The 17,416-nt window shown below is 41.5% G+C and overlaps 1 protein-coding gene across 1 annotated transcript in view; it reads left to right on the forward strand.

Moving 5' to 3' along the window:
- The first annotated feature begins 1,362 nt into the window (after positions 1-1,362).
- The window catches only part of ABCA13 (ATP binding cassette subfamily A member 13), a 285,349-nt gene continuing 269,295 nt past the window's right edge, over positions 1,363-17,416 (forward strand). The window contains exons 1-3 of the mRNA XM_034761320.1: positions 1,363-1,437; positions 12,529-12,622; positions 16,278-16,401. Of these exons, the coding sequence (XP_034617211.1) occupies positions 1,369-1,437; positions 12,529-12,622; positions 16,278-16,401 (287 nt within the window). The 5' untranslated portion in view covers positions 1,363-1,368. The remainder of the gene's footprint in view (positions 1,438-12,528; positions 12,623-16,277; positions 16,402-17,416) is intronic.

The following is a 17,416-nucleotide window of genomic DNA, read 5'->3' on the forward strand; positions in this document are numbered from 1 at the left end:
GTCCATGGCTAATATAATACTTGTTTTGTGTGGAAAAGAAGAAACAAATGTTTAAAAAGTCCTAAAATTTTTAGGTTGGATTAGCTTCTGTTGTCTCTCCCTCAACTGCTCTCGTGCTCCTGAAAAAACCGAAAGGCCCAGTTAATGTATGCCCTTCACCTATCCACTAGTTGTAGGAAGTGGGTCTCTGTTTGTAGCAGGCTAATGTGTCTGGCACAACTAGGTAGGGCACTGAAGTCCCAAGCTGCCAGGGAAAACGGGCTCAGAGGTAGTCTCAACACATCAGTCCCAAGGGAGTTTCTGTGACCCAACCCGTCACAGTGATCATTTTGTTTTAAATTAGGAAAAAGACTTGTATACAGGCACCCCACAAAATCTAATAGCCCGGGACTCACAGGAGAGTTAATCTGGCCCTGGTTATGACTTTTAATGTGATGGTTTGAATGTGAAAGTTTGACATTCAGTCATAACAAGTTAATTTGAAAGAGTAACCCACGGTTAGATGTTTACAGCTACATATTCTACATCATATACAAAGTAGTAGCTTGTGCAGAAAAATAAATTAAAAGAAACCGCATAAATAAATATATAAATAAGTAAATAGCTGAATATATTCTCTAGCTACAGGCTTGTCCACCTTTGCTCTGGCTTTCTCCCCAGTGTTACTACACAATATTATTCTCGCACCTCCCTCATTCGCTGCCCACCTGTAACACCCCTCCCCCCAGCACACACACACACACACACACACACACACACACATTCTCAAAACCATTCTTTGTTCAGTTGAAATAGCAATAACTGCAGGGGCCAGGGATGTTGGGGGTGGGTGAAACACACGGCCGGAGCTGGGGGTCAGTGCCCAAAGCCCCATAGCCAGAACTGGGGGCTGGAGCCTAGGTCTGAGCCCAAAGCCCCAGAGCTAGGGGGCCAGAGCCTGAAGCTCTAAGCCGGGAGATGGAGACCAAACCATTGTGGCCAGAGCCTGGGGTTGAATAGTAACCTAGCTCCGAAAATGGAAAGGAGACTTAAATATCCAATGTTAAATGTATGCTGTTTATTGTAATGGCTTGCAGTTATGTCTGTTTCTGGAACGCAAAAGCAAGTGCATACTAAAACACCCTGAAGGCATTTATATAAAACCATCCACTTGCTGTTCATCACATTGAGCAGCAAGTAGAAAGATGAGATTCCTCGGTGAACACAGAACAAAAGGCAGAAACATAATCTAATCTTTTCTTCCTAAGCAGACACACCTCTTGCACCTTTTCTATGTGCTGGAATTAACTAGTTCCTGGTCAGGTGACTAAGAGTTAAAGGTCTTTAAATACCCACTCTTTAAGTAGCTGGGGAAAAAGACACAGCAATATGGGGCGTTCTGTTCACCAGTTCAAGGCGCTGTTCTGGAAGAATTGGCTCTGCCGGCTGAGACAACCGGTAAGTTTTTGCAAATGCTTAACATAGAGATTATTTTCTCCTCTGCATTTCTGTGGAAGTGACTGTGTCTGTTATTTCAACTCTTCCCTTTGCCTCAGAGAATAATAAGGATCAGCTGGCTGTAAATGGTTCATGTTGTCCCTCTGAGCTCCTGATTATTTAAAATAGGAGTAGAGCAGAACCTTGTATTTTAATACTGAAATAGCTGAACAATCAACACTTTCCAGTGTGCAAATTCTAAAGGAAAGTGCTTAAATGCTTTTGAGGAGACACATTGGATCATTGGGCAGTATTGATGCTTGTGACACTCCTGGGGAAGAAAATTACTTGTCCTTCAGTTTCAAAGTGCACATTGACAATGAGAGAACACTGTTGCAATTGAGATCAGAATGTAGCCTACAAAGGATTTAAAACAAGATGTGGGGCAGTAGAGAGCAAATATTAGCTAGAAATATTTTTCCTCCTTTTCCTCTCAATAAGCTCTGATTTATCTGATTAAACTAAAATAAGCAGAAAAAGCTGGCTGTTACCCTGAAAAGATACAGAAAATCAAAATAATGCTCAGTTGAAGAGAGGAAATGTTTTTCTTTGCCCCACCATGTCTGACGTGCGATTGTGGTAAAAGAAGGACTCTTCTGGTGATGTTAGAATTTTGTATTAAAAAAATAGTTGTCACTATAGTTGATGGTTTGTCATTGCTTCCCTTGTCAGTGCTGATTTGGAGATTCATAATGATGCATGTTGGCTATTTTAAATAGGATCAGAGTGATAAATCAACATACTGGTTTTCATCTCAGAAAATGTTAATGTAAATATGATCAGCAATCTTTGATTTAGAAAGAGACAGTCTCTCCATCCCCTTAAAAATCTTGGGATTTCAACTAATTTTTTTTTTATGTGAAGGAACTTTCAACTTTATTGATAATTTCTTCCTCGACTTGCTCTCTTCCCCAAATTTTGTGACTCTGTTCTGGGTCTCCTTACTTTAACCACTGCCTCCTTTGGTAGCTTTTTATCCTACCAACTTCCACTTCTTGTTGGTATACTGCCCTCTGCTCATTCCCATCCTCTCACTTTTTCTATAGGGGATTTCATCCACCTCAATGATTTCAGCTAATATTTCTATGCAGATAACTCTTAAAACTATCTCTATATTGCTGGTTTCTTCACTTTTGCCCTTCAGATGCTATCTGGTAATCCAGTAGCAGTCCTCAATGGGCCAAATTCATTTTGGGTATAACTCCATTGAAGTTACTATAATTATACCAGGGCTAGATTTGTCAGATAGGTCCAAAATAGAATGTCTCAATTTTCTTTCCAAGCCCTCTTCTCTCACTAAGGGGATTTATCACTCATGATTTCTCATCTCCCAACATCACAATCACATCAGATATTTAAATACCATGGCTATGAGCACAATATAAAAACATATGCAATTGGGTGTCATCTTCAACTTCTCTCTGTTCTTTTCCCTCACATCCAGAATCTCCTAAATCTTGTAGTGTCTTCCTCCATAATATTATTAATATCCATCCTTTCTACTGAGCTGCTTGTCTTTGTCTTCATCATCTTTCCATACGTGCTGTGACATGATTTTTTTTTTGATGCAACATGATCATGTCCCCATGCCATATCTTGATGACATAAAATCACAATGTGAAACAAACTCTCAAAAAGAGCAACCCTTGCATGCAGTTCATTCATCACTTCCAAATCCAGGTGTCGTGTTTGGTTGTGTACCATGCAAATCTTTCACATATTTAAATACACATAATAAGGTTTACCCAAGCACAGAGGGCAAAGTAGATATTTTACTTAGATACCTCAGAAGAGTGTTGTAAGGTTCAGTTTAATTAATGTATGTAAATATTCTTTTCCACATATATCCTTATATCGCACTCATTACTATAGTATCTGAGATCCTCAAATGGAAAACATTAGGAAAGTGCAAAGAAGAAATTAGCATTCAACTAATACCGACTGTTAGAATAATTGTTTTTTAGAATTATCTGTAGTTTCATGTTACTTTTAAGTCTTCAAGTGCCAGTAGAGATCCTGGGTTGATAGAGGGCAGTTGTAAAAATAATACAGATATATTGTATGACTACCAGCTTCCATGCCATACTGTGAAATAATCAGACATTCAGACAAAATATGAACAATTTCATTTCATTGAGAGTTCAGTATAAATTAGTCACTAAAATACCAGTCCTGTGCATTCTACTAGGGGGGTCTATCATATTTCCTGTGCAAAAAACAATTGGTTTGGGGATATTTAATCTCTTTAGATCCCTCTTACTATGGCTTATAGTCAAAGAGAGGCCTATTAAATTTCTGCCCATGTTTTTCATGCTATTGCATTTGCTTGTTATTTATCTTGGGTTCAAAGGACTTAGTGCAGGGGCTCTCCATACACATGTGTGAGTATGTGAATTCCCTCTCTGGGGGATGGGAGGCACAGTTCCAGTGCAGCCGCTATTACAGCTCATAGGCTTCAGTAGAATCTGGACCCTTGGAGCTCTCCCCATACATGGTTTTAGGCCAGTGGATTGATAAAATCATGTATCCAGTAGCCCCATGACCTCCCATCCCCTCAGTCAAATCCAGTACTTAAAGTGCGACAGATCGAAAGGAGTCGCAGACCCACAAACAAAATTTCTACCACTTCAGCGGGGTCACTGAGGGGGGCACATCACAGCCCTGCCTGGGGAAAACTTTTCTGATCTGGAGCTTTCCCCACTTCCCAACTTCTCAGGGCAGAGCAACCCCTCAGGGCTGCTGCAGGAGGCAGGCAGAACTCTTCACCCCCATACCTGCTCAGGAGCCGAAGCTGTTCTCACAGGAGCAGGAGTGGGAGGAGGGAGCAGAATGAGCCTAGCAGCTCAGGGCAGCTCTACTCCTTCCCTTCCCTTCTGAAACACCTGGCCTGGAAAGAGGGAGGTGGACCCTTCTGCAGCGGGAACCCCGGAGCTGCAGAAAGAATTACCATGGATCACTGCTCTGCACTGTGTATGGCGCAGGGTTGTGCAGTCCTCCTGCTGTCCTCTCTGCATTCTCTGTCCCATACACTAAGGGTACCACTACCCAATAAGCCCTACTGCAGCACAGCTTCAGCCCTGCACTTATGCCACTGTAGTGCTATAGTGTGGACACTTGCTACAGGAATGTAAGGAATTTTTCCATCGATGTAGTAAATCGACCCCCCTTGAGAGCAGTAGCTAGGCCCATGGAAGAATTCTTCCATCGACCTAGCCGTGTCTACATAGGGACTTAGGTCTTTATAATTTTAGGGGCTTAGGTCAGTGTGATTTCTTCTAGCCGCTGAGCAACGTTCACATAAGATGACCTAAGTTTTAGGTGTAGATCAGGCCTGAGACTGTGGCAATTTCTGTATGTGTACAGCATGCCACACCCATAAGTAGGGGGAGAATTTGGTCCAAAATATGTACATTACTGAATCCCACTGAGCCCAGATGTCAATGAATTTATGAAAGGTGCCAATATCAGGGAAGAGACCCCCATTTTCCAAGTCATAAGCTGTGTTTGCTGAATAGTCTTGTAATAGAATAAAGTTCAAAAATGAGTTTGTGCAGTGCCATATTTTAGCCTGGATGTCACCAAAATACATAAGCTGGCTCTCCATTAGGAAACTTTAAAAATTATGAAAACCTAAAGACAGCAAGTCTCACCAAAACACATCAGCTTAAAATTTTGCTTTGGAAAGGAGTTGCAAGTGATGCCAGCTTGTTCAGGAACCCTGAGTGGAAATCCTGGGGCCTACTGAAGTCAATGTCAGTGTCCCAGCCTCTGTTTATACGAGGCTGGGAATGGGTGACAGGGGATGGATCACTTGATGATTTCCTGCTCTGTTCATTCCCTCTGGAGCACCTGGCATTGGCCACTGTCGGAAGACAGGATACTGGGCTAGATGGACCATTGGTCTGACCCAGTATGGCTGTTCTTATGTTCAATGGGAGTTTTGCTATTGATGTCGGGATGTCTCCCTCCTCCCTGCAAAAACCCAGCTCTTTATATATTTTACTGATTTCAGTAGTACCCATCACTATGACAGAGAGGGCTTTAACTGCAAAGAATAAGAAATATTTGTAAAATATTATTGCCAATATGAAAGACTAAGAAGAAGCCAAAATCAGTTAATTGAAATAAATTAGCTGTCTTGGCCCCCGTTGACTTCAATGGGCTTTGGATCAGGCCATGTATCACGCCCCAAAGGAATTGAGAGCAAGGTTTTGATGGGCTACCAGGAAGAATGAATTCCAGAGGTTAAGAGCCTTCAGCTGAGAAAGCCCTGCCACTTCTTGGCTATCCTAAATATGGGTTACTGTGGCGTTTAATACAGCAAATTTTCAATATGTGGTATAGTCTAATAAAACTGGAGATGATTGAAGGAAGGGTGTCCCAGTATTTTGCACCTTTCTATATCTATCTGGGTAAGCTAATATTAAACTTTGGGGTTAAAAGCCTCCCTAAGTGTGGCATTTAAGAATAAACAGCATTCTGAATTGCTGGGAAATGTGGTTCTCCCTTGTCTTTGTCAGAGGACAATTTAACTTAATATAATTCATGGCTTTCTATTGTTGCAAAAGAATAGAATGGATCTATATAATTTCCTTAAAACCATGACTATAAAGGACAAGGGAAGCTCACAGTATTCATGATATGCTATACCTCAGTTTTAGTAATAGAATATTGTGATTTTTTTAAGGTCACTTATCTTCTCCCCCAGTGGGTTTCAATCACATTTGTTCCTTCCCTTCAAAGTGGCCTTTATGATGATAATAAGCTCTTATTTCTATCCCATTGTGCCCTCTAATGTAAACACATATTTCTCACCAAGGCATTTAATCCCCTGTGGTTTCCACTTGAAATTTCTTCCTTGTGTGTGGAATCCTGGCCCCATTGAAGTCAATGGCAAAATTCCAGTTGACTTCTATGGGCCAGGATTTCACCCCATATAATGAAATGTACACACAGGACCAGATCCTTGGGACTGGCCCTTACGGGCTTAATGCAGCTTGGGTATGAGTGGGCATGAAGATTAGTTTCAATCACTTTCACACCTCCCAAATCCAGTAGCTGCTGGGGGCTAGGTTGGTCCTCAGGCATAACTTAGAGTCTCAGGACTGCTCCAAGTTGTAATGGTAACCACCATGCAACCTGTGGTGGGGGCTGAAAGATAGAGTTTCCTGGAATTGGCTACAGCAGCTCCATACTATCTAGGTATTCCTTTATACCTGTTTTTTTGCCAGGTGTATGTCACTGGAACAATACAATGCATGCCAAACTAGGCTGAGACTCTGGTGCACAGGGCTCAATGCCATGAGTTCACATTCGGTGCAGTTGACTTTGTAGCTACCACGCCCAACAGGCTTTATAATTATTTATGTACATATGTAGCACAAATAGTGACAAGACAAGAAGACAAAGAGAATCACTGCACCTAGGAACTTATTCTCTAAAGATGGATCAGGGTGAGCCAGAGGATAGGGAAAATGAACTAGGAGTTAGGGACTTGAATTCTTTTCCTGGCTCTCCTGCAGACTCAAGGTGTGATCTTGGTGAGGTTACTTAATCCTAGCTGCGCCCTGGTTTTCCCACCTATAAAATGGGGCTAATAATAATGACTACCCCCTTTGTGAACCTCTTTGAGATGTATGGCTAAAACCATGATGTAAATGCCAAGTGTTATTTTTAATTATTGTAATTATGAATTACATGGATGGCCCAACAAGAAGAGATAACAGAAGAGTATATTTTGGGAGTGCATAATGAACAGTGATTTTCAATATAGTAGGGCCTAAAGCCCCATCCAACCCTGAAGCCCCATCATGCTAGGTGCGGTGGATACATATAGTAAGAGATAGTCCCTGCCTCAAAGACTTTACAATCTAAATGGACAAAAAGTGGGTGGGAGATAGGGCGTAGCATTATCCCATTTTACAGATGAGGAACTGTGACACAGAAAGTAACTTGCCCAAAGTCATATAGGAATTCTATGGCAGAGACGCCGCAGCTCCTGTGGCGTGGCTCCCGGCCATTGGGAAGTGCAAAGCTGGCACTTGGGGTGGGGGCAGTGTGCAGAGCCCCCGGCTGCCCCTACGCATAGGAGCTGGAGGAGGGACATGCCGCTGCTCCTGCGGGAGTCGCATGGAGCCATGGCCTGGCAGGCCGATTGGACTTTTAATGGCCCTGTTCAGCAGTGCTGACCAGAGAAGCCAGTGTCCCTTTTTGAAAGGGTGTTCCAGTTGAAAACCGGACACCTGGCAACCCTAGCCTATGCCTGTAATTACAACACTAATGTTCTTTCCACCTCATCCAGTATGACAGTTGTTTAGGGTCCAGTTCTGTTAACCTTACTCATGTTGAATAGTATCCTAATCTACCCCACCCTTTTCATATTGATTTAAGAGAGTGAGACATCACTACTCACATGTGTAGAAAGCGTACAGAAAAGAGGAGTGAGTGTGACTAAAGCAAATCCATTTTCACATTTGAGCAAATGCTCACATACTTATACTCTATTCAAAAGTCTCCTTTGTCTAACGTTAAAATTGAACAGACATCTTTTAACCTAGGGAAACTACAACATGTCAGGATGATGTGCATTTCCTTGTACAAAGATTTCAAAGGCCTTGGTCAATATTTGTCCTTTGCTGTTTAATCACCAACTCAACCCTTGTTCTCTGTTGTTTTGACCTTATAGAGGCTCCTATTTCTCCTCCTATTTTGAGGTGTAGAAGGGCACATTTAAAAATAAAATGGCTAGAAAAGCCCCAAAAGCAGTGCAACAAGGGAGTTTAGCTATAACAGCAACGAACAGGGTATGATCCTCTGTGAAGTAGGACTGTGGATTCTAGCTGATCTGTCAAGATCAGCAGGTATTGTGATCTTAAGCCTGGTCTACACTAGAAAATTAGGTCGATTTAACTATGTCAGTCATGTGTGTTAAAAATCCATGCCCTTGAGCAGCATAGTTTAGCCGACCTAAGTCCTTGTGTAGACAGTGCTAGGCTGACAGAAGAATTCTTCCATTGACCTAGCTACCACCTCTCGGGTAGATGGATTACCTATTCCAATCAGAGAATCCCTCCTGTTGGCATAGGTAGTGTCTACATTGAAGCACTACAGCAGCACAGCTGTGCTTCTGTAGTGTTTTAAGTGTAGACAAATCCTGAGTCTGCCAGTTCCACAGGTGGTTGAAAGATGCATGGGTGGGTAATAGAGAGGGATGGATAAACCCTCTGCTTTAGACAGAATGATCAGGTAAAAACACTGAAAGCCTAAACACACAAACAGTTCTAAGACTCCCCATATATGTGAGAAGCTCACAGAAGGGACAATCTGGCTCATTGCATTTGATTTACTCATACAAATGGAGCTTGTTCAATTGGAGGAATTTCACTTCTTTTAACTTCCATCAGGGCATTACTTCTGTGGGTCATGTCCAGGACATCTCTTTCCCACCTACAAGATAAACTTGTTGGCCAGACAAGTGGCCTTTAAAAACAATCACTTTTAATAATCACTGTATCATGAACATCCAAGCTCATTGGTTGACTAACAATAGCACGAAGAAATGACACAAAATTAAAAACAAATCTTATCCAATACTGGGTTAATTCTGGTTGATATTTATTTCCGGAAAGTTTTTTTGTCATGAGGCATTCCACTAGCAAATACATCATGCTGCCCCTGATTCCAGTTTGTATCAGATGTAATCATCTGTCTCTTATGTCACTATGCCAAAGCCAATTATGCCCTGTTTATAATTTTGTACTATGTAATTTTATTGCATACAAATAGCTATATTAAAAAAAAATTAAGGTTGCAAAGTCAAGCATTCAAAAGTTAGGAAATGCCAGAATTAAGATTGCATGTGCATTATGACTCAGTCTTTAATTACATGTTTTTGTACTATTTTATCCACACGAGCCTTGACTTACTCAGTGCACAGGATGCCCAGCCAGTCCCAGACTCCCCTCCAGTCTCAGTTTTCCCTCTCCCAGTTGGCTTCCAGTCCCCCCTCCGCCTTATTTTCCTCCCTAGCTCCCAGTCCTCCTGTGCAGACAGTCTCAGTCTCTCCCACATCCCCATTCTGGCTGCAAGTCCCAGTTTCTCTTCTCCATCCTACCAGTCTCCAATCACAGCCTCCACATACCCCCAGGCTCCTTGTCCCAATCTACATCCTTTGCCACCTATACTAGCTTCAGTAGTTCTCCATTCTGCATTTGAGTCAGGAGGCTTTCTTCTCCCTGCTGGGAGAAATGTTCTGGATGGAACATTTGAGAACTGAGATTTTTGAAAGTCTTATAACTTAGCCATATTTAGATGAATTTTCACAGGGGTGGCAAAAGGCACATTCCTGATACAAAGACCATCCTCTGCCAAATTTCAGGTTCCTGCTCCAAAACATGGGCGAGTTATCACCTCTGAAAGAAAACAAACTTTTTAACATGGGCAAAACAACATTGTTCTTAGAAGCGGCTGAACTGCTCTAGCTGAAACTTTCCAGAATAATTCAGCCTGAAACAGACACCCAACATAGGAAATCTCAGACCAAGCAGTTAAAAGTTTTGCAAAGTTATAAGCAACTGAAAACAGCATATTTTAATAGGAAATGTTGGACAACCTTATATATAGGCAGTAATACCAGCTCTACCCATTGTCATAGCAGAGGATCTCATGTGTTCCATAGTTGTCCAGTAGATATTACTGAAGAGAGATCTCTAACACACTTCAGTGATCCTTTATCTCATGTATTTTCATAAAGTTTTTTTTCCTAAATCTCTGTTTGAGACCACTTGTGTGCTGAGTAGAGTACAGTAACTCCTCACTTAAAGTCATCTCAGTTAATGTTGTTTCGTTGTTATGTTGCTGATAATTAGGGAACATGCTCGTTTAAAGTTGTGCAATGCTCCCTTCTAATGTCGTTCGGCAGCCGCCTGCTTTGTCCACTGCTTGCAGGAAGAGCAGCCCATTGCAGCGAGCTGGTGAGGGCTTTTAACCAGGGTGGACCGGGGCAGGGCGGACCCCCTATCAGCTCCCCGCTCCCCTAAGTTCCCTGTGCAGCAGCCCCCCAGCAGGCTATCAAGGCAATTCAGCTGTCCCTCCCCCCACTGCCATGTGCTGCTCCTGCCCTCTGCCTTGGAGCTGCTCCCAGAGACTCCTGCTTGCTGTACGGGGGGCAGGGGAGAGTTCTAATGTCAGGGTGTCCCCTTCCCTCCTGCTCCTGCACCCCGCTTACCCCTTCTCCATATAGAGCAGGGAGGGGACATGGATGGAGAGAGACAGAGAGAGCTTGGGGCAGCAGCTGTTGTCTCAACTTCCTGATCCACTTAAAAAGACAATGCACTGGGTGGGTTAGCTTACTTAAAGGGCCAGTGTGCATCTCTCTCTCTCCCACACACAAGGTGTGTGTCTGTCTCTGTCTGATATGCTGTCTCCCCTCCCTCGTGTTCGTGCTGCCTTGTGTGAGAGGCTACATTAATAACAATGTGTTAACCCTTGAGGGCTCAGCCGAGTGCTAGTTCATCATTTAGCAGCAAGGCATTCCCTGGGAAATATCCCTCCCTCTTCCACCTTCTAACTTCACCATTTCAACCAAGCTTCACAATCATCATAACTGTGAACAGTATTAACTTGTTTGTTTAAAACATATACTGTTTGTATATCTATATAATATATAGTTTTTTGTCTGGTGAAAAAATTTCCCTGGAACCTAACCCTCCCTATTTTCATTAATTCTTATGGGGAAATTGGATTAGCTTAACATTGTTTCGCTTAAATTCGCATTTTTCAGGAACATAACTACAATGTTAAGCGAGAAGTTACTGTATATAAATTAGAAACTGAATATTTTGATTTTGAATCGCTGCTGGTTAAAGGCTTGTAGAGATTAAACTATATATATACTTTGAGTTAATCAACTTCTATGAGTATTTAAAATCTTAAAATAAGCAGGTGAGCTGCTCTGGTTACAATATCTCACTGTTCAGTGTCCTAAATCATAGCTTAGAAGATATTCTCTCAATTATATTATTTATTAGAGTTGGTTGAAATTTTTCAAAATTTTAAATCTCAAAGAAGGGGAAAATTTTAAAACAAAAATGTAACCCCACTCCTTTGATCAGTTGTATTACTTACATATTTGGGGGTTTATCAGAGAAAGTGTACTTCTGATCTACATTTGTATGCCAGACAGTATAGCATGGAAGAGAATGATGGCGTCAGAGGTGTCCTAAAGCACTTCTTTTCCTCTTGTCATTGTAGATCAATTTTGTTTCCAGTGTGGCTAAACTTATTTTAGTGTAGAAATGGCTGGATTCACTTTCAGAACACTATTATTGCCAAAATCCAGGCTTGCTCGGCAGGAATCAAAGACCACCCACTCTTACTTTTCTTAGGTTGTCTTTGTAACAATTTGATCTTTTGGAATAGCTTCCCTGGTATGGACAGATGATGTAAGTACTCTATCTAGCATTTAAGCTACTAGAGTGAGTAGCCTCAGAAATCCGCAGGTTCAATTTAATGATCTTGTCAGGCGTTCATGTTCTGTAATTTTTTTATTCTTCTGATTTAACATTTATTGTGACTCTGCCCTATTTAACTGCTTCTGAAACACTACTTTGTTACTGAAAACCTTGCATATGAGGATCCTAATGCTCTTTACAAAGCTGTCTGGCTGATATCATCCCCATTTTGCAGCTGGAGCAACTGAGGCATAAAGATGACTTGCTTTCACTCTATCCTAAACTAGTTTTCTAGATTTTGGAGAACAATGTGCCTGTTTCATTCTATTAGTTATTTTGTATAGCTGTAAAAGAAAAGATTCATGAAAATACTGTAAATAACAAGACGATGGCCTTGCCTCAGTGTTCTTTGCTCCATAATAAAAAGATGTGTTTCTACTTAGAAGTAAGTTTTAAACAAAACAAGATCTGGTTTAATAGTTTCTTTTGTATGGCATCTCTACCAGTATATTAATTTGCTGGTCCGTGTAATAATGTATATTTGTATGATGCAGTTCAATTTCTACAATGCTGATATTATTGTTTTGGGTTTACTCTTCAGGTGCTGTCTCTCTCTGAAGTACTCTGGCCATGCATACTGTTCCTAATTCTGGCTGCAATTCGCATCCAGCAACCTTCAAAACACAAGGAAAACTGTATGTTTCATGTTTACTCTTCATGTTTTGCACATCTGTAGACTATATTCTAAAGAGGGCTTCATAATAAGGAAATATCAGTAGGTTAAACCATGAGGGCCTGAATCAAAGCCCATTGACTTCATTGGGATTTGGATCAGGTCCTAAATTAGTTTTGTCTTTTGTGTCCTATAACATTATAATATTGAGTCCCCCTGCAATCTATAGTTCTTTCTGCTTCACCCTTTTCAAGCATTATCTTACCTAAAACAGTGTGGTAGATGTTACTGTGCTATGTTTTATTTAGTTGCTGCAGTTCTATAGGATTGGGACATGGTCTGTATTTTATAACCTGTCTGGAAATGGCATCTTGGGTTCAACCCACACATTCTCAACTTCCTAGAAGAGTGATGTAGTACAATGTCTTTTAAAACAAGGACTAGAACAGGGATTGGCAACCTTTGGCACGCGGCCCATCTGGGAAATCTGCTGGTGGGCTGGGATGGTTTGTTTACCTGCAGCATCCGCAGGTTCGGCCGATCGCAGCTCCCACTGGCTGCGGTTTGCAGTTCCAGGCCAATGGGGGCTGCGGGAAGCAGCACAGGCCGAATGTGCTGGCCGCCTTTCCTGCAGCCTCCGTTGGCCTGGAGTGTCGAACAGCGGCCAGTAGGAGCCGCGATTGGCCGAACCTGCGGACACTGCAGGTAAACAAACCGTCCCAGCCCGCCAGCAGATTTCCCTGATGGGCCACATGCCAAAGGTTGCTGATCCTTTGAATAGAAGATACAACAAAAGAAACAATGAAAATCAGTCACACCTTTGTAAATGATCCTGTATTTAAGACTGGCGTGTAAAACCTACTTCCTTGTAAAAGGCTTATGAGACCTGAAACCATGGATCTCTTTCTTTATGCTTGTTTATTAATTAATCACACACAGCTATGAGCTATATAAAAAACCTTTAGATTTAGTGGCGTTAATTAAGCCTGGTGTCAGAAGCAGTACTCCAAATGCTGCATCATGACGTGTCTGGCCTCTTGGTATTTATCTAGTGTCAGTATAACACCCATTCTCTCTGTCTAATTCAGGGGTAGGCAACCTTTCAGAAGCGGTGAGCTGAGTCTTCATTTATTCACTCTGATGTAAGGTTTCGCGTGCCAGTAAGACATTTTAACGTTTTTAGAAGGTCTCTTTCTATAAGTCTATAATATAGAACTAAACTATTGTTGTATGTAAAGTAAATAAGGGTTTTAAAATGTTTAAGAAGCTTCATTTAAAATTAAATTAAAATGCAGAGCCCCCCGGACCGGTGGCCAGGATACGGGCAGTGTGAGTGCCACTGAAAATCAGCTCACGTGCCGCCTTCGGCACACGTGTCATAGGTTGCCTATGGTCTAATTCATCATTCTGTTGAATGGAACATACTCCTATACATTAGAATAGTGACTTTTACCAGTAACTTTGTTGTCACAATTCTCCAAATAGAAACTGATACTGTTAGTAATGCTTCATTCTTGGGAGATGACTGAGACTCATGGTGCATGTTCAATCAGTTTTAACTTTGATAGCTGCATTTATAATTTGATAACGTACATTCACAGAATGACATTAACCCTGAAGGATTTCAGTGTGAGGCAGTGTATATACAAAGATCATTCATTCATGAAGTTCTTACATGTCTCTAAAGAAACTAGCACGCAGTTCTATTAATAAGGAGATAGGAAGTGAAGAATATCTTCTCCAAACTATGGGGGCATTTAAGAAAACTGAACATAATTACATAAATTGGCATGTTGACATGTTGCTGGGACAATTTTGTGAAAAGTGGCTTGGGATCTTATAATGCCCATGAACAGGAAGGGTCTTCTTGGTCCTACACCTCCTCTGCTTTTCTTGTGAGAACTGATATGTTTGTATGTATAAAAGAGAACACAACTATTTTTTTGGGGAAGAGATCTTTGTGAACCAAATTTTGCTGTCAGTTACACTTTTGGAAATCAATGGTAATGCCCCACTGAATTCAACAGAGTAACTGAATTTTCACTAGCGTAGCTGAGGGCAGAATTTAGTTGTGCTGTCTACAGAGTATGGTCCCTATTCTGCAAGCTACTTTGATAAGTAGGATCAGGGCCAATATTACAGTCTCAGTAAAAATTAGAAACTGTCAAACTTATTTAAGATGGGTGGTTTTTAAAATGGTGTTGGTCATACAGAACTAGAACCAGCATTTTTATGAAGCAGGCTAATACTCTTTCTGGGGAGTTATGCAGGGGTGTCTCTATGTTGCTTAACTGGTAGTGCAATTTCTGGTGATATATGTCTCAGAAATAATGATATTTCATTTCCATCAAAACTAGCTTGGTTTTTTTCAGGTACTATGGAATCATTGAATACACAGTTTCTCCAGTTCTTCCACTTCTGTTGTGAACATTCAATATAAGTGTTATGTCCAGGCCTAATTCAACTTGGGTAACTCGTTGTCGCTATTTCTCCAGCAATTTCAATTTCATGAAATACTCTCCATTTCCTGCCCAAAGGTTCCTATATAGCTGTGGCTGCCAAACTGGGGGCTTACATGGGAGGAATTGACAGGTTTCTCAGTTATTCACTAGAGTCTTGGCTGTATTTAAAAACAAACAAACGAAGAAAAAACACCCTTCAAAATGTGAACCAAAGTGTAACTAGTGCAGCAGTGTCTGCATGAGTTTGCAGGAAGTCTGAAACAATAGCTCTGAAGTGCAAACTGCCCCATTCATTTCAATGAGTGGTAGTTCAAATGCCAGTGATGATACATTAAATGTCAACATTGTTAATTATTTCACTGCTCATTAAATCATGGAAGGAAGGAAAGGACATATTTTATTAGGAAGACTTGCACAGTCTACTCTAAATGGCCGGTCATTTTGGGTAGGCCAAAAACAAACACACAGTGATGTTGCAAATGAGTGACTGGTTTCATTTTCCTAAAGGGGAGCTCAGCTTTCAAAAGTTTGGATAACACTGTTGTACAGTGTTGCTCTGTGCTGTTAAACTGTTGTCATACTGAACTCCAACAGTGCCTACGTTTCAATGCTGGGTGAATCATTTATAAATGGAATGCATGGTGGTGCAGTAAAAAGGTTTTATCAAGAGATTGCGCTAGCTGCATTTCTCACAAAGTGTTGTGGTAGGTAGAGCTGTGTGGAGAAAGATCATTCCATTTCATGGATGATTTTGATATTTCAAAATTCTGTTTTATTCCAATTAGGAACAAAACCCACCATTAAAAAAAAAAATTCTGAGAAAGGAAATGGAGTTCTGGCTCCAGGCAGGTCACTTGGCGGACTGCTCCACGGCCCTGGCCCTTGAAAGCCCTAGGTTCCCACATGACTGGCTTCCCCACAGCCATGGACCCTCAAACACCTGGGGTCCCTAGCCCTGGGGAAGTCTGCATGGCAGGCTACCCTGGAGCCACAGACCTTGGAAGGCTCGACTGCTGAGGACCTGAGCAGATGAGCTGGCAGGAAATCAGGCAAGGTTTCCTCCAGAACACCAGTGAAATTAGCCTGTCTTCACAAAAGGTTCTGTGTTTCAATGTAATTTTTCCAACGAGTTTTAGGGGTGGGGGAGCAATATTTCTACTAAAGCTTTATAGCCTTAGTCTCACTGATGTAATTTTGTCTGCTGTTGCTTTTTAGGTTATTTAGAAGCCCGAGATTTGCCAAGTCGGGGCCTTTATCCTTTTGTTCAGAGTCTCTTCTGTAATGTTGGCTCAAGGTGCAAGAACAGCAGCTACACGTCTCAGAAACAACACAGTTTCCGGTAATATGCACCAATTTATCAGTATTTCTGACTAATGGGTCTTTTCCCATAAGAAGGATCATTATTGTCTAGTAGCTAGGAGTTGCAGGAATTTGATTACTGTGGGCTAGATTGCTTCCCCCAGAGTGCTGTGTGAGGAGGGGCAGGGCTCCTTCTGACCTCTCCTTACATTTTTCAGGGTGATTTTGCTCTCCAGAGATAGCAAGGACCTAGCAGTTGCTTCTCACAGAGGCTGCTATTTTGATCTGTCTAAAAAAGTCAGGGGAGAAGGTGGGGAGACTTCTTGTGCTCTCCCCAGCCCCCCACGCTCTCACACAAGACAGATAATTTACCCTTGTTAGAAGTTCTGTCAATACATGATGTGGGGCTGTGCATAGAAGACAATACTATATTTTCACATTTGTGTTTTGGATAGTTTGGGAGCGTCTGAGGTTTCCCAGCTATGGGGTGCAGAGGGAAGAGAGCGGGAATCAAGGACAGCATCTTGAGGGACAAGAACAGAGAGCTGAAGAAGGAAATAGGAAGAGCTAAAGAAGTGGTCAGACAGATAAGAAGAAAATCAATAGAGGGCAAAGTCAAACACAGGAGAGAAAACCCAAAAGTACACTTAGATTTTAAACTCTTTAGGGCTTTTTTTGTTCTGTGTTTGAACAGCACCCTAGCACGATGGGGTCCTGGTCCAGTGGTAAGGCTCCTAGGTACTATTGCAATACAAATAAATAATAATAAGTCATAAACAGCCACAAAAGAACTGAACTTAAAAAGCTTTCCTGTTTGGTAATAGCTCAACATAGTAGCAAACATGTAAATCATTAATTTACTTTAACATACTGCCACAGACTGAAAAGTATGCATGTAAGTGAGCAAGGAGCTCTCTAGATGATGGGCATAGCTGCAAATAGCCTTTTTTCAGAGTTATATTCAGGGCAAACTGGATAACCAGGTCACTCAGCCAGAACACAGTGATTGGCTGTGAATATATATATATATATATATATATATATATATATATAAA

This window comes from Trachemys scripta, chromosome 2, assembly GCF_013100865.1.
Source record: "Trachemys scripta elegans isolate TJP31775 chromosome 2, CAS_Tse_1.0, whole genome shotgun sequence".
NCBI lineage: Eukaryota > Metazoa > Chordata > Testudines > Emydidae > Trachemys > Trachemys scripta.